This window comes from Nomascus leucogenys, chromosome 4 (genome assembly GCF_006542625.1).
Source record: "Nomascus leucogenys isolate Asia chromosome 4, Asia_NLE_v1, whole genome shotgun sequence".
NCBI classification, from domain to species: domain Eukaryota; kingdom Metazoa; phylum Chordata; class Mammalia; order Primates; family Hylobatidae; genus Nomascus; species Nomascus leucogenys.
In genome coordinates this window covers 102694366-102711766 of record NC_044384.1, presented here as the reverse complement: position 1 = coordinate 102711766, position 17401 = coordinate 102694366, and the positions used below count along the sequence as shown (strand labels likewise).

The window sequence follows — 17401 nt, the reverse complement described above, 5'->3', positions numbered from 1 at the left end:
GCTTCTAAAAGAATTTGGACTAAGTGACCTCTAAGGACCTTGGCAATTCTGAAACCCTGAGTTTTTCAGTCTGCCATTATAAACCACTGTAAGTTCTCATTTCAGCCTTCTTTCTCCCTCTGAATCCTAGTGATTTTGCAAGCCCAGCGCAGCTGCCACTTCCTTCAGGAAGCCTTCCTGGTATATACTTTTAGCTTAGTACCCTTGGGACTCAGAGTCCACACATTGCAGTTGAGCTCTGATACTTGTTGCAGGGTGAGGATCACTTCCCATGCACCCAGCTGCATGAGGTACCCTTATGGTCTCCTGGACCTGACTCCTCTTTGGCTCATGTGGCTCTATTTCTCTCCAGGTTCCCACATCCCATCCCCCTCACCACTGTGCAGTGTGTATGCAGTTTGTGCGAAAGGAAAACCTACTCTCTCTGGCCTGTCAGCACCAGTTTTGCCGCAGCTGCTGGGAGCAGCACTGCTCAGTTCTCGTCAAGGACGGCGTGGGCGTGGGTGAGTCTGCCACAGAACTTATAAAAAGCTGGCATGAAGTGTTTATCTTTGACTCTGCCTTTTCATGTACTCAAGTAAACTGAGTATTTTCTTCTGAGCCTGATTGGGGTTTTTATCATCAGAAGTAGTGATTTTCAAATACATCCGTACAAACAGTGACAAAGTTTTCCCCAGTCCTCAGCAAAACGAGAAAACTAAATATACTGTTGTAAATGTTGGCGTGAGTGCAGAGCTACCTTCTCTCACCTTTTGGGAGAACGATCCTTTAAGCTGCCTACGTTGATTCCACAAGTGGCAGCCATAACTCGGAAATGCCCACAAGAGTTTGCTGCTATTTAGGTAACATAGCACAAATCAAATTTGATGATTAGTTACAAGAGTATTTGTTATACTGTGATTTGATGATACTGAAACACATTAGCATCGCATTAATTGATATCTGCCCAGTCCCACAATTGGTGATAATCACCTCTAAATAATGTTAAACATCACAAAACTCAATTGTTAGTCAAGAACTCTATATAAGGATTTTTAAAATGGTTTTGTTATTTAATGGTGCCGTTAGTGATATAATTTGGGATAATATTTTAGTTTCATTGCTGTGAAAATATGCTAATTTCTCTCTTCTCTTTGAATAAATTCTGTTGCTTGAAGGGTTTCTTTTATGCAACTTGGATTTGTTGACTGAACTGGGTGGGCATGTTGTGTCTTCTGCAGTATGGTTGTCCATCACTTTTTTGGTTTTTGGTTTTTTTGTTTGTTTGTTTTTTGAGACAGAGTTTCGCTCTTGTTGCCCAGGCTGGAGTGCAATCGCACGATCTCAGCTCACCACAACCTCTGCCTCCCAGGTTCAAGCGATTCTCCTGCCTCAGCCTCCTGAGTAGTTGGGATTACAGGCATGCGCCACACCTGGCTAATTTTGTATTTTTAGTAGAGACTGGGTTTCTCCATGTTGGTCAGGTTGGTCTCGAACTCCCGACCTCAGGTGATCTGCCTGCCTTGGCCTCCCAAAGTGCTGGGATTACAGGCATGAGCCATCGCACCTGGCCCCATCAGGTTGTTTTTGTTCAACAGGAGTCTCTTGTATGGCTCAGGACTGTCCACTTCGTACACCAGAGGACTTTGTGTTTCCATTGCTTCCCAATGAAGAATTGAGAGAGAAATACAGGCGCTACCTCTTCAGGGACTATGTGGAGGTATGGCCAGCCTTTGTTCTGCCCTCTGTCTTCCCGGGCCTACCTTCCATCAGAGGGTCACCACAGTTACTTACTTTATAGACTAGGCTGACATTAAGTGATAGTGTTCAAAGAAAGAGTTCCATGGCTTTAAAAGAGTTTGAAAACCACTGGAGTGATAGTGAAGAGTACAGGCCTTAGAGTCAGACACACCGTTTTGTGAAACTTGGGTACTTCCTTTCTTTGTGACCACTGTTTTTTTTTTTGTTGTTGTTGTTGTTTTGTGACTGCCTCACTGTGTTGCCTGGCTGTAGTGCAGTGGCACGATCTTGGCTCACTTCAACCTCTGCCTCCCAGGTTTAAGCGATTCTCCTGCCTCAGCCTCCCGAGTAGCTGGGACTACAGGCATGCGCCACCACTCCCAGCTAATTTTTGTATTTTTAGTAGAGATGGGGTTTCACCATGTTGGCCAGGATGATCTCGATCTCTTGACCTCATGATCTGCCCGCCTCGGCCTCCCAAAGTGCTGGGATTACAGGCGTGAGCCACTGCACCCAGCCTCTTTCTTTTTTTTTTTTTAAACCTGTAAGTCTTGATTTTCTCTTCCGTAGACAGACCTCCCCACCTTATACATAGTTGCTTAAAGAAGCTATTGTGTGTCAGCGGATGAATACAAATTAGGCATATTTAGGAGCTGCTGTTACATTCAGTTTCCTGTGTGGTTGAGCAGAGAGAAGGGGTATTGCTTTTTTTTTTTTTTTTTTGAGACGGAGTCTCGCTCTGTCGCCCAGGCTAGAGTGCAGTGGCGCAATCTCGGCTCACTGCAAGCTCCACCTCCCGGGTTCACGCCATTCTCCTGCCTCAGCCTCTCCGAGTAGCTGGGACTACAGGCGCCCGCCACCACGCCCGGCTAATTTTTTGTATTTTTAGTAGAGATGGGTTTTCATCGTGGTCTCCATCTCCTGACCTCGTGATCCGTCCGCCTCGGCCTCCCAAAGTGCTGGGATTACAAGCATGAGCCACCACGCCCGGCCAGGGGTATTGCTTTTTGAGTAATTGGAAAACTTGTCCAGGATTCCAGCATGGTCACTTTTGGAGTCCTTTCCCTCTATTAGGCCATCTGCTAGGCCTGCTGATTCCATGCAATATAATTTTCTTTTCTTTTTCTTTTCTTCTTTTTTTTGTTTTGGAGACAGGGTTTTACTCTGTCACCCAGGCTGGAGTGTAGAGGCACAAACATGGCTCACTGCAGCCTCTGACCTCCCAGGCTCAAGCAATCCTCCCACCTTAGCCTCCTGAGCAGCTGGGCGTGCACCACCAAACCCAGCTAATTTTTGTATTTTTTGTAAAGATGGGTGTTTCACCATGTTGCCCAGACTGGTCTCGAACTCCTGAGCTCAAGCCATCCACCCAATGCAGCATAACTTTCATCTTTGTCTTTTTTGCCTAAGCTTTTCAGATTAATTTATGGTCTGGGTCTTGTCATGCACATGCTGCAGGATAAACAGAAGGCCTTGTTCTTTATGCTGTTTGCTGCCTTTGAGGGTCATTGAGCTCCTCAGATATACCTTTTTTTTTTTTTTTGAGATGGAGTCTCACTCTGTCACCCAGGCTGGAGTACAGGGGCACGATCTCAGCTCACTGCAACCTCTATCTCCCAGGTTCAAGCGATTCTCCAGCCTCAGCCTCCTGAGTAGCTGAGATTACAAGCTTGCGCCACCACACCCAACTAATTTTTGTGTTTTTTAGTAGAGACAGGGTTTCACCATGTTGGCCAGGCTGGTCTCAAACTCCTGACCTCAGGTGATCCACCCGCCTCGGCCTCCCAAAGTACTGGGATTACAGGCATGAGCCACCGCGCCCGGCCTTATTTGTTATTTTTTAATTTTTTCAGAGACAGAGTTTCGCTGTCACCCAGGCTGGAATGCATTGGTGCAATCAGCTCACTGCAGCCTCAAATTTCAGGCCTCAAGCAGTCTTCCCACCTCAGCCTCCTGAGTAGCTAGGACTATAGGCGGGAGCCACCATGCCTGGTGCAATTCTATATAACCTTAGATCATTCCAGTGAGTTGTTACCTGGTTTAAGCTAAATGTTCTAAGTTCCTCTTTAATATCTGGCTTACGTTTGGTCTTCACGACATCCTTTCTGAATTTATATAGCCCCTTCATATAAGTCATCAGCTGGGAGAACAGAATGTGTTCGAATATTCAGGGGGTTCTGATTTTTAGACAGCAACTAAGAGATGTCCTCATTGTTTCCTGTTGGTGTGTTCACAGAGTCATTACCAGCTCCAGCTGTGCCCTGGTGCAGACTGCCCCATGGTTATTCGGGTACAGGAGCCTAGAGCTCGCCGAGTACAGTGCAATCGGTGCAACGAGGTCTTCTGGTAAGAGTGAGTGTGAGTGCTGAGCAGCCCTGGGCTCATGCCCCATCCTCCAAAGCACCACTGCTGTTGCTCCATGTGAGGGCGGCACTGGAAGAGGCAGGGTCTCTGAGCCAACAGAGCAGCAGTGCTCCAAGTGGGTAGGTTTATGCCCAGCATCTCATATTCCACTAGGTCTTCAATACATGCTCAGTCTGGAGGCAAGGAAGTGACACAGGTTCTTGGAGAATGTGTTGTGGCTTATGCTACTAAGTCTCATGGCCCAGAGGTTATGTGGGATGTATCTACCTGCATAGCTAATCACATATTACTGTATTTGAAAGGTATAACCTTCAACATTTTAATCTTTCTCTGTCTTGGCCTTTCTTGGCTAATTTTTGTAAAACTGAGTCATAAATATATTCTACATTTACTCAAGGTTCACTTCATTCAGTAGATACCATGGGAATAACTAAAGATTACCGAAGGCTTACCAGGTGACAGGCACTATCCTGATCACTTACCCTGCATTATCACAACTGTATATGGCCCTTATATTCTCTCTTTTTTTGTTGTTTTCTTGAGACGGAGTCTTGCTCCGTAGCCCAGGCTGGAGTGCAGTGGCGCATACTTGGCTCACCACAATCTCCGCGTCCCAGGTACGAGTGATTCTCCTGCCTCAGCCTCCTGAGTAGCTGGGACTACAGGCACGTGCCACCATGCCCAGCTAATTTTTGTATTTTTAGTAGAGACGGGGTTTCACTGTGTTGGCCAGGCTGGTCTCAAACTCTTGACCTCGTGATCTGCCCACCTTGGGCTCCCAAAGTGCTGGGATTACAGGATTGAGCCAGCCGCACCTGGCCATGACCCTTATATTCTATGAATAAATCAAGGTACAAGGTAAACCTAGTAAATGGTAGAGCCGTAATTTAGGCCCAGATCTGTCCTAATCATACCTCCCTGGAATATTCATGGTGGGGCTTCAGAGAAACTGCATGGAAAATGTGATGTGTGTGTGTGCGCACATGCCTGCATTTCAAGACATTATTGACACCAAAGGTTAAGAATCACTAATGCAATGGTTCTTTCATTTTAAATCCGGCAGCCCCCAGGATCACAGCAGATTCAGAAGACACCTTGTAATTGTTCTTTATCCTTGTGTCCCACTTTATGAAATTCTTTCAGCTGGGCGCGGTGGCTCACGCCTGTAATCCCAGCACTTTGGGAGGCCGAGGCGGGTGGATCACGAGGTCAAGAGATCGAGACCATTCTGGCCAACATGGTGAAACCCCGTCTCTACTAAAAATACAAAAAATTAGCCGGGCGTGGTAGCGGGCGCCTGTAGTCCCAGCTGAGGCTGAGGCAGGAGAATGGCATGAACCCGGGAGGCGGAGCTTTCAGTGAGCCAAGATGGCGCCACTGCACTCCAGCCTGGGCGACAGAGCCAGACTCCGTCTAAAAAAAAAAAAAAAAAAAAAAGAAATTCTTTCCCTGGGTATTTGCCTGAGGGCCTTTTCTAGCCACAAAGTACTGTTGGCCTCCATAAAAGAAAATTTGAAAATATGGAAGCCTAGCCCGATGAATATTGGATTGTCTTTTTTTTCTGTTTTAAGTTTCAGTGTCATCAGAGATATGACCCTACAGATTTTGCAAGTTCTGGCATTTGTGCATCCTTGTGTGCATGTCTGACTGGGAGATCCGATGAGACTCCCAGAAGTGGATCTCAGTCCTGCCTTAGGTCTGAGCTAAGGAGTCCTTCTCAGAGCACCTCACCATGCCCTTTGAGAGTCATAGCTCTGTGTTTGACATCTTGGGGGTTGGTAAACAAGATGTTTAAACAAGGTATTTAACATACATATCATAGCTCACTGCAGCCTCAAACCCCTGGGATGAAGTGATCCTTCTGCCTTAGCCTCCCAAGTAGCTGAAACTACAGATGCCCAACTAATTTTTTTAAATTTGTTGTAGGGCCCAAGTGCGGTGGCTCACGCCTGTGACCCCAGCTTTAGGACCCCTGTGACTTTAGGAGACTGAGGTGGGTGGATCACCTAAGGTCAGGAGTTCAAGACTAGCCTGGCCAACATGGTGAAATCACGTCTCTACTAAAAATACAAAAATTAGCCAGGCGTAGTGGCAGGTGTCTGTAATCTCAGCTACTGAGGAGGCTGAGGCAGGAAAATCACTTGAACCAGGGAGGCAGAGTTTGTAGTGAGCCAAGATCATGCCATTGCACTCCAGCCTGGGTGACAAGAGTGAAACTCCATCTCAAAAAAAAAATTGTAGAGACAGGGTCTTCCTACGTTGCCTAGGTTGGTTGGTCTCAAACTCCTGGTCTAAAGCAATGCTTTTTTTAAAAAAACAGCGTCTCTCTCAGTTGCCCACGTTGCAGTACAGTGATGCGAACACAGCTCACTGCAGCCTTGACCTCCAGAGCTCAGGCAAATCCTCCTGCCTTAGACTCTCTAGTAGCTGGGACTAAAAACACATACCACTACACCTGACTAATTTTTTCATTTTTTGTAGAGATGGGGTCTCACCATATTGCCCAGGCTGGTTTCAAACTCCTGGGCTCAAGCAGTCCTCCCATCTTGACCTTCCATAGTACTAGGATTGCAAGCATGAACCACTGCACTCGGCCTACAGAAATATTTTATTTGTGCATGTTAGAGCATGTCTTACAAAGGCTTAAGTTGAAGAGACATTCATGCACTATTTCAGTATAACTCTGGGTAGGTAAAGGTTCCATAGGCCTTGAGAGATAACTTTACCTATTTGAAAAGCTCTAGGCCGGGCACAGTGGCCCATGCCTGTAATCCCAGCACTTTGGGAGGCCGAGGCGGGCAGATCACAAGGTCAAGAGATCAAGACCATCCTGGCCAACAGGGTGAAACCCGTCTCTACTAAAAATACAAAAATTAGGCTGGGCACAGTGGCTTACACCTATAATCCCAGCACTTTGGGAGGCCGAGGTGGGTGGATCATGAGGTCGGGAGATGGAGACCATCCTGGCTAACACGGTGAAACTCGTCTCTACTAAAAATACAAAAAATTAGCCGGGCGTGGTGGCGGGCACCTGTAGTCCCAACTACTAGGGAGGTTGAGGCAGGAGAATGGCGTGAACCTGGGAGGCAGAGCTTGCAGTGAGCCGAGATCGCGCCACTACACTCCAGCCTGGCGACAGAACGGGACTGTCTCAAAAAACAAGAAAAGAAAAGCTCTAATTCATGATTTGTTGGCTCGGATAAAAGGAAAATTTTAAACATGGACCCTGACTTAATGCATATTTGAATGTTTTTCTTTTCCGATTTTAAGTTTCAAGTGTCGTCAGATGTATCACGCACCCACAGACTGCGCCACAATCCGGAAATGGCTCACGAAGTGTGCAGACGACTCTGAAACAGCCAACTACATTAGTGCTCACACTAAAGACGTAAGGACCATATTTTACCTCTCATGGATCTGCCCTCCTTAGTGCTACCCAGGGCCTTGCCTTGGAGATTTGCCATCTGAGAGCAGAATACCCAGAGCCCCAGGACCCTTCCTGAGGACTGGGGGTTGGGAACCCTCACACAGAGTTGGCAGCTTGTAGCAGTTTATCATAGGATGCATTGGGTGCATATTTTCTCTATTATTATGAAATGCCAAAATGCCAGGAAAGGGGGACCCAAAGGGGGAACTAATTAGAAGAGAACTAATTATGATTGAATGCCTAGCAGCCTTTAACAGCCCTGAAGGCCAGGCGCAGTGGCTCACGCCTGTAATTCCAGCACTTTGGGAGGCCGAGGTGGGCAGATCACAAGGTCAGGAGATCGAGACCATCCTGGCTAACACGGTGAAACCCCGTCTCTACTAAAAATTAGCCGGGCGAGGTGGCGGGCGCCTGTAGTCCCAGCTACGCAGCAGGCTGAGGCAGGAGAATGGCGTGAACCCCAGGGGGTGGAGCCTGCAGTGAGTCGAGATCGCGCCACTGCCCCCCAGCCTGGGTGAAAGAGCGAGACTCTGTCTCAAAAAAAAAAAAAAAAAGCCCTGAAAAGGAGGTGGTTAATAGCTACACTTGATACATAGTAAGGCTGTAATGCAAGCCCAGACCTGCACGATACTCATTTTGAAGTCTCCCATGGGAAAGTATGGCCTGTGGGCTCTAGGGGCCACTGTACCCTTTGTCAGTCACTCGCTGAGTCAGTGCACTCACAAGCACAGTTATGATAAAGACATTATTTAACATAGTCAACTTCGGCCGGGCGCGGTGGCTCACGCTTGTAATCCCAGCACTTTGGGAGGCCGGGGCGGGCGGATCACGATGTCAGGAGATCGAGACCACGGTGAAACCCCGTCTCTACTAAAAATACAAAAAAATTAGCCGGCCGTGGTGGCGGGCGCCTGTAGTCTCAGCTACTCGGAGAGGCTGAGGCAGGAGAATGGCGTGAACCTGGGAGGCGGAGCTTGCAGTGAGCCGAGATTGCGCCACTGCACTCCAGCCTGGGCGACAGAGCGAGACTCCGTCTCAAAAAAAAAAAAAAAAATACATAGTCGACTTCATGGCAGTGGGAGATCACAGCATCAGACTGGTCTCTGCATTGCTGTCTCAGGTTGCTGGCATCTCTCAAATGGGAGAGACGAGCTTTAGATGTGGTTTCCTTGCCCTCTTCTCGAAGCAGAAGTTCAGGCAAGCTGACCAGGACTGAATCCATTGTGGCAGCTCCTGTGCTGCTTTGGCAGTCCTCTCAAAAAGGCAGGCTTTTCTGCTGATTCAACTTGTGCTTAATCTGAGCAGCTTCATGGCAGGGGCAGATGGTGGAAGACTTAGTGGGGTTCAGCTGGTGCTTGAAGCATTTCAAAGCCAAATATGCTGACCTCATTTCCTTGAATTGCTGTTCCAGCCTCAGCGACCTGCCACATTTAAGTGAGATGCTCCTCCCCAGAAGTGCTCGCACGATGAGCAACTGGGCATTGGTGGCAGGAGCTTTGTGTAATTTGTCTTAAAACCACCCTGGTGATGTGTGAGCCTAATGGCACCCTTCTGTCTCCTCAGTGTCCCAAGTGCAACATCTGCATTGAGAAGAACGGAGGCTGCAATCACATGGTGAGCAGAAGCCTCTACACTTTGCATGTGTGACATGGAAGCTTTGGTCAGTGTGCCCTTAACGTGTTCTCTTCTGTTTCCCTCTGACAGCAATGCTCCAAATGTAAACACGGTGAGTTCCAAGCTTGGTGTGTAAGGCCCAGTGGCACTTTCTTGTGGTTGGGTCTCCGTTACTATTTAAGTGAGTACTTCTGCCATGAAATGACAAAGCATAGAAGAGCCTCAGTCACTTAACAGTCACAGTAACTGGCATAAAGTAGCTTTTTACTTTTATTTTCTGTTTTTTGGTCCCTTCTATAATCCCACTGCTATCTTGCTAACACATATAGTCAGAAGTCAAGTTTGGGATAATCCTCATGATCCTCAGTTAGCCAAGAAGATGATTTCAGGGTGTTGCTTTCATTTTTTTGCCAAGGCAGGTAAGTAGCTTGGGGCTTATCTGTGCTACCTTGTAGATACCTTTACCAGAAGTAGTAAAATAATGGTTTTCCCTTGCTGTTTTACAAAGTTTCTAGTGGGGGTTTTGATTTAGCCTTTCAGACCTCCTTCATCGATCACGAATAATTTACATAGCTAGAACTATGCCATCCGGCCAGGTCAGCTGAAGAAACAGAATCCTTTCAAATAGAAAATATGTCCAAGTGGGTCTCCTACACAGCTGCTTTGATGCTCAACAGGAGCCCCTGACGTTTCTTTTTTTTCTGGAGAAGGAATCTCACTCTGTCACCCAGGCTGGAGTGCAGTGGCGCAGTCTCAGCTCACTGCAACCTCCATCTCCTGGGTTCAAGCAGTTCTGCTGCCTCAGTCTTCCAAGTAGCTGGGATTACAGGCATCTTCCACCACGCCTGGCTAATTTCCGTATTTTTAGTAGAGACGGGGGTTTGCCATGTTCGAGGCTGGTCTTGAACTCCTGACCTCAGGTGATCTGCCTGTCTTGGCCTCCCAAAGTGCTGGGATTACAGGAGTGAGCCACTGCACCTGACCGAGAGTTTCGCTTTGTAAGGGCCTGTGCAAATGCTATTTCCAGGAACCCTCTTTTCTTTATTTTTTGAGACAGAGTCTCACTGTGTCGCCCAGGCTGGAGTGCAGTGGCGTGATCTTGGCTCACTGCAACCTCCACCTCCTGGGTTTAAGCAATTCTCCCACTTCAGCCTCCTGAGTAGCTGGGATTACAGGCACTCACCACCACACCTGGCTACTTTTTTGTATTTTTAGTAGAAACAGGGTTTCACCATGTTTGCCAGGCTGGTGTCGAACTCTTGACCTCAGGTGATCCGCCTACCTTGGCCTCTTAAAGTACTGGGATTATAGGCATGAGCCACCGAGCCTGGCTTTTTTTTTTTTTTTTTTTTTTTTTTTTTTCCAAAGATGGAGTTTTGCTCTTGTCACTCAGGCTGGAATGCAATGGTGCGATCTTGGCTCACTGCAACATCTACCTCCTGGATTCAAGCGATTCTCGCTCTGCCTCCCCAGTAGCTGCAATTACAGGCGCCACCACCACACCTGGATAATTTTTGTATTCTTAGTATAGATGGGGTTTCACCATGCTGGCCAGGCTGGTCTCGAACTTCCGGCCTCAGGCAGTCTGACTGCCTTGACCTCCCAAAGTGCTCGGATTACAGGTGTGAGCCACTGCTCCCGGCCCCAGGAGCCCTCTTAATCAGAGTGGTCATGGCAGGGTCTTAGACAGCAACATTGACTCTGCAGTGCCGAACGAAGATAGGCCATGGGTAGTGGCATATTTCTTCTGTGGGGCCACATTCTTTCCCTCTCTTTTTCTTTGTATATATCGGAGAGAGAAGCGTATCATACACTTAGAACAATGCAAAAGACACAGAGTTTAAAGAATAATGACAAACATCCCAGCACCCACCACATTCCTAGTGCCTAAGGAGCCCCCTGGGTGTCCATATCCCTTGACACCCAGAGTTCACTGCCATCTCATGAGAATCGCTTGAACCCAGGAGGTGGAGGTCACAGTGAGCCGAGATTGTGCCACTGAACTCCAGCCTGGGCGATAGAGCGAGACTCCGTCTCAAAAAGAAAAACTGGCTGGGCGCAGTGGCTCATGCCTGTAATCCCAGCACTTTAGGAGGCTGAGGTGGGCGGATCATGAGGTCAGGAGATCGAGACCATCCTGGCTAACATGGTGAAACCCCATCTCTACTAAAAAAAAATACAAAATTAGCCAGGCGCAGTGGCGCACTCCTGTAGTCCCAGCTATTCGGGAGGCTGAGGCAGGAGAATTGCTTGAACCAGGGAGGTGGAGGTTGCAGTGAGCCAAGATCACACCACTGCACTCCAGCCTGGGCGACAGAGCGAGACTCCGTCTCAAAAACAAAAACAAAAACAAAAACTACCATCTCTTTCTTTGCTGTATATTTTATACCACCTATATGGGCAACCCTAAGGAATGTGGTTTATTTTGGTGTTTTTTTTTGTTTTTGTTTTGTTTTGTTTTGTTTTGAGACGGAGTCTCACTCTGTCACCCAGGCTGAGTGCAGTGGCGCGATCTCGGCTCACTGCGACCTCCACCTCCCAGGTTCAAGCAATTATCCTTGCTCAGCTTCCCGAGTAGCTGGAACTGCAGGCACATGCCACGCCACCACACCCAGCTAATTTTTGACAGAGTCTCACTCTGTCACCTGGGTTAGAGTACAGTGGTGCGATCTCGGCTCACTGCAACCTCCGCCTCCTGGGTTCAAGCGATTCTCCTGCCTCAGCCTCCCAAGTAGCTGAGGTTACAGGCGCCCGCCACTATACCCAGCTAATTTTTTGTATTTTTGGTAGAGACGGGGTTTCACCATGTTGGCCAGGCTGGTCTTGAACTCTTGACCTCATAATTAGCCCACCTTGGCCCCCCGAAGTGCTTGGATTACAGGCGTGAGGCACCGCGCCCGGCCTGTATTGTTCTTTAAAATGGTAGCAAGCACACCTAGCTAATTAAAGAGAGGGCAGAGTTGCCACTATTAGGTGAAGGCTCCCAGGAGGAGAAAAATTGAACAACCTCTGGGTCTCCGGGTTTTGCTTTGGCTTCCCTAAAATGATTCAAGAGCCTCATTTTGGGGGAATTCAGTAAGCCAAGTTATCCCAGGAGAGTGAATCCTGGGAAACAGGATTAACCACTGTCAGGGTCTCTGGAAGAGGCAGAATAGGCCAGATATAAAATCGAATAAGATATTATTAGAACACACAATGTGTGTTCTAGACAACCAGGAGGACCTCAGACAAGTTTTGCTTCTCATAGCAGCCTTGACACAGGCCTATAACAAGGCACATAGCCCATGTGCTCATGGAATGCAGAATATCAACAGGCCATTGTTCATCCAACAAAACTGTGGTTGGCTTCTCTCCATTAGACTGCAGTAATTCTTTGGGTATCTAACAATAATTCTTTGAACATATAGGGGATTTTTTTTTTTTTTTTTTGAGACACAGTCTCACTCTGTCACCTAGGCTGGAGTGCAGTGGTATAATCTCGGCTTACAACCTCTGTCCTACAGGTTCAACCAGTTCTCGTGCTTCAGCCTCCCAAGTAGCTACTGGCATGTGCCACCACACCTGGCTAATTGTGTGTGTGTGTGTGTGTATATTTTGTTTGTTTGTTTGTTTGTTTTTAGTAGAGACGGGGGTTTCACCACGTTGGCCAGGCTGGTCTCAAATTCCTGACCTCAGGTGATCCACCCGCCTTGGCCTCCCAGAGTGCTGGGATTACAGGTGTGAGCTACCGCAAAAGCAGAATCATAATTCTGATTATGAACCATTGGATAGCTCTAGGTTTTATAGAAATGTGTTATTTGCCAGGCGCAGTGGCTCACGCCTGTAATCTCAGCACTTTGAGAGGCAGAGATGGGCAGATCACTGAACATTGGGGGTTCTCGAGACCAGCCTGGCCAACATGGTGAAACCCATCTCTACTAAAAGTACAAAAATTAGCCAGCATGTTGGCAGGCACCTGTAGTCCCAGCTACTCGGGAGGCTGAGGCAAGAGAATCGCTTGAACCTGGGATGCAGAGGTTGCAATAAGCCAAGATCGCGCCACTGCACTCCAGCCTGGGTGACAGAGTGAGACTGTCTCAAAAAAAAAAAAAAAAAGAAAGAAAAAAAGAAAAATAAGAAATGTGTTCTTTAAAATAGAAGAAAAAGGGGAAAGCCTTTATTCTTAGTTTCATATACAAAAATCTTTCTAGGACAAGTGTGAGGGTAGGAAGCAGTAGGGAGGTCAGTTTGTACTGATGATGTGTGTTTAGACAGTCAGGTGGGCCTCAGTTGGACTAGTTCCTGCTTCTCATAGTGGCATTCACATAGCAGATCAGTAGTCTGTACGGTCAGCATCTGCCTGTGTTAGATTAATAAGGCACATGGCACATGTGCTCATGGAATAGAAATTATCCATAGGTTTTTGTTCCTATCAGCAAGTACAGGCTACAGGGACAGTAGGATGTGACAGGGATGAGAGGTGCACATTCCTTCGGGAAAGAGGCACCCTTGGGAAGTTGTGTTCAGGTGACCCCTTTGGGAGCAGGGTCTGTCTGTCTCCTCTGCCTATGGAGGAAAGTGGAGTTGTCTTGTAGATGTAAATGACTCTTCCTCTGTTCTGCACAGACTTCTGCTGGATGTGTCTAGGAGACTGGAAGACTCATGGCAGTGAATACTATGAGTGCAGTCGTTACAAGGAGAATCCTGACATTGTGAACCAGAGCCAACAAGCCCAGGCGAGGGAAGCCCTCAAGAAGTACTTATTCTACTTTGAGAGGGTAGGTGTCCTCTCCTGTACCTTCACCTACAGGGTAGGCTTCTTCCACTTGGCCTGCTGGTGGGATTCCCAGGGACTGGTAGAGATAGCCAGCCTGTGCACACAGAAGTCAGTGAATGGAGCTCCTGCAGTATCCCTGGGTGCTGCCTCTATAGATGTGCCTTTCAAGCTCTACAGGAAAATTCCCCAGCCAACAGGGAAGGACCTGGTACTGACCTTGGTTGAATGATGGATTAAAGGACAATGAAGGGCCATCAGACAGTCTTTTCCATCTAGCACCATCTTTTTTTTTTCTTTTTTCTACGTTTTTAATTTTTATTTATTTTTTTCTTTGTGTCCTCACAATCTGTTCCCATAGTATCATCTTAGTAGTCAGATTTGGAAGGCAGTTTCTCCCAGGGAGCCCTTCAGAAGCCCAAAGAGCCCCATGCATAATGGTCTCTAAGCATAGTAGACCATCAGGGGCCTAGCTTTGCAGAGTCCTCAGGGCTAGAGTCCTGTTGCCCCAGAAGGGTAGAGTGATCTGGCAGGCATACAGCTGCTATGGACAGGTTAGAAGGATGGACTGAAGAAGACCTGCTCTTGCACTTTGGGGAATAAGTTAGAGGAGTCTATGGCCGTGTCCTGCCAGCAAGGTGTCTATCCTGAACTCCTGTGTAGACCTCTGCACCTTCGTGGGACTCCTGTGGTTTTCTCCTTCTTCTGTGCCCTGTAGTGGGAAAACCACAATAAAAGCTTGCAGCTAGAGGCACAGACATACCAGCGGATTCACGAGAAGATTCAGGAGAGGGTCATGAACAATCTGGGGACGTGGATCGACTGGCAGTACCTACAGAATGCTGCCAAGCTCTTGGCCAAGGTATCTACCACTTCACTCATTCTATCCCTGGTCCAGTGCCTGGCTCCGTCAGGCACAGACCTCTGAAGGTGGGAAGCCCTGTTGAGAGAGGGTATTTTAGCACCCTGTGCAGCCTTTCATGCTTCTGCTTGTGGATCCACATTTTCATGTGCCGTGCCCATGAAGGACCCAGTCCTCTGCTGGATGTCCAGGGGATTTATAAGAGTGTTGCACTGCCTCTGCCTGCAGGGAAAACTAGAGCACTTTTCTTCTCCTTTTGTCCTGTTTATGTATCGCTCAAAGGAAAATAAAAGATTGATCATTTGAGGTCAGGAGTTTGAGACCAGCCTGGCCAACATGGTGAAATCCTGTCTCTACTAAAAATACAAAAATTAGCTGGGCATGGTGGCGCGTGCCTGTAGTTCCAGCTACTTGGGAGGCTGAGGCACGAGAATCGCTTGAACCTGGGAGTCGGAGACTACAGTGAGCCGAGATCATGCCATTGCACTCCAGCCGGGGCGACAAAGCAAGACTGTCTGAAAAAAAAAAAAAAAAAAGATTGGGCAGGGTGCAGTGTCTCATGCCTATGATCCCAGCACTTTGGAAGGCCAGGGCAGGTGGATTGCTTGAGCCCAGGAGTTTGAGACTAGCCTGGGCAACATGGTAAAACCCCGTCTCTACAAAAAAAAATACAAAAATTCGCCTGGTGTGGTGATGCACACCTGTAGTCCTGGATACTTGGAAGGCTGAGGTGGGAGGATCGCTTGAGTCTGGGAGGCAGAGTTTGCAGTGAGTGGGGATTGCAGCACTGCACTCCAGCCTGGGCAACAGAACGAAACCTTGTTTCAAAAAAAAAAAAAACGGTTGTCTTTGGCTAAGCATTGAGATAGATGTGTTGACTCTGATGTCCTACTCGAGGGAAAATCCATTGAGGCAGCTGCTGGTAATCAGTTTGTAAAAGAAACCGTGGGTGTTCTGTGACCATTGTTGTTTGTTTTTTCCCTCATGTCTTCTCCCAATTCATCCTCTATTTGGCCTAGTATCATTTCTTTCAGGCCCATACCTATAGAGCTGGGCTAATTTGCATGTTGAGGGTAGGAATTGTAAGAGCCACCTGAGATGCAGGTAGCTTAGAATCACAGACACAGGTTCCTTCTCTTCTCTCCTGTTGCAGTGTCGATACACCCTGCAATACACCTACCCATATGCATATTACATGGAGTCTGGACCCAGGAAGAAGCTGGTAAGGCAAAGCAATTTTTCTACTCTGTCCTGTTAGCCTCAAAGGTGCCCTTCTCTACCAGCACTTTGCAGGAGGGTGAGGACCAGACCCTGATCATTGGGAGGGCAAAGTTAAAACAAAACTCTAATTGCAAAATTCCACTTCTACTCTGGGCACCTCCAAAATAGATCTCAGGTGCTATTATTTTGTGTAATATAAGGCACATGCACCTAATCCTCTGAACAACTATATTTAAAGGGCGATTGGCTAAAAAGGTCTGTGGCCAGTGGGAGGCCAGTAGTGCCCATGCTTGGGAGGGATATTTAGCATGCATGTCCTTAAGATATATTTGACTGTTTTATACCTTGTTTAATTCTTCATCTTAGCGTTGAATTTGAATATGAATTTATTGTTATTACCAATAACAATGTGTTAATAAACTAGTAATTCACATTTTTGTTTAAATGCTGGAAAACAGAAAAGCATTTACATTGTCCAGAAAGAAATTACCACTGTCAGCATTTTCTAGCCTTTTAAAATTAACATTGTGTATATATAATCAAGGTTATATATAACATTTTATTGTTATAACAGTTTATTGTTATAGCTGTTATGATTTACCTGCCTGGTAAATACCATTTTGTTAATGGTTGCATGAATGTGTCATTACATGATTGTACCATCACTTGGGACATTTATTCTTTCTTTGTTTCACTACTATAAATAGGACATTGAGGAACATTTTTGTGCATAAAGCTGTATCTTCTTAGATGTATAATTACTAAGTATTTAAGTTTGAATATTTTTAAGGCTCTTGATTTGCAAAAGGACTGAAAAAAAATGAAGTGATAGTATCTGAGAATATTCATTTGACTTATTTTTTACAGCATCCATTCCCTTTCATGTTGGGAGTGTTCTCTTTAGTGGCTTAAATTCTTCGCCTTCCTTTGGGAGTGTCGAGGGTGGAGTGGACCTTTTGAGGGTGGAGGGTGAGTGTGGTCTTGCTGTTTGGATAGCCTTTTGTTTGGATTCTGGCTCTGGGCACAGGGAATAACACTACGTTCTGAGGACAGTATCAGGATTGTCTGTAGTTCCTGTAAGCCTGAGGTGCTGCGTGTGCCCACCCCCGTGTACAGGCCCAGCCACAGCCCACTCACCTTTTGACCCTCCTGCTCTGCCTATACAGTTTGAATACCAGCAGGCTCAGCTGGAGGCTGAGATCGAAAACCTCTCATGGAAAGTGGAGCGTGCAGACAGCTATGACAGAGGGGTAAGTGCCTACTGTCCTCTTGGATTCTGTATTGCAGGTAAAGGAGGACTGGCATGGTAATAGGTGACAGGGTTGTTGGCTTGTGCACTGGAAGCTGCTGCTAAGAATGGGAAGGGCAGTGTTTTTGACTCCTTGGAGGTCCTAGAGGGTGTTTGTGGCTTTGGCTACTCCTTGCTCCCAGGCCTGGGCCA

The 17401-nt window shown here is 47.1% G+C and overlaps 1 protein-coding gene across 6 annotated transcripts in view; it reads left to right on the top strand.

Annotated features, from left to right (window-relative positions):
- Positions 1-17401, top strand: part of ARIH2 (ariadne RBR E3 ubiquitin protein ligase 2) — a 69084-nt gene that overhangs the window by 49313 nt on the left and 2370 nt on the right. For all 6 annotated transcript variants that reach the window (XM_030811827.1, XM_030811831.1, XM_030811830.1 and 3 more), the window contains 10 exons: positions 353-503; positions 1578-1699; positions 3956-4065; positions 7354-7471; positions 9074-9124; positions 9215-9236; positions 13730-13881; positions 14596-14739; positions 15893-15961; positions 17127-17210. In XM_030811827.1, coding sequence (XP_030667687.1) covers positions 353-503; positions 1578-1699; positions 3956-4065; positions 7354-7471; positions 9074-9124; positions 9215-9236; positions 13730-13881; positions 14596-14739; positions 15893-15961; positions 17127-17210 — 1023 coding nt within the window. The remainder of the gene's footprint in view (positions 1-352; positions 504-1577; positions 1700-3955; positions 4066-7353; positions 7472-9073; positions 9125-9214; positions 9237-13729; positions 13882-14595; positions 14740-15892; positions 15962-17126; positions 17211-17401) is intronic.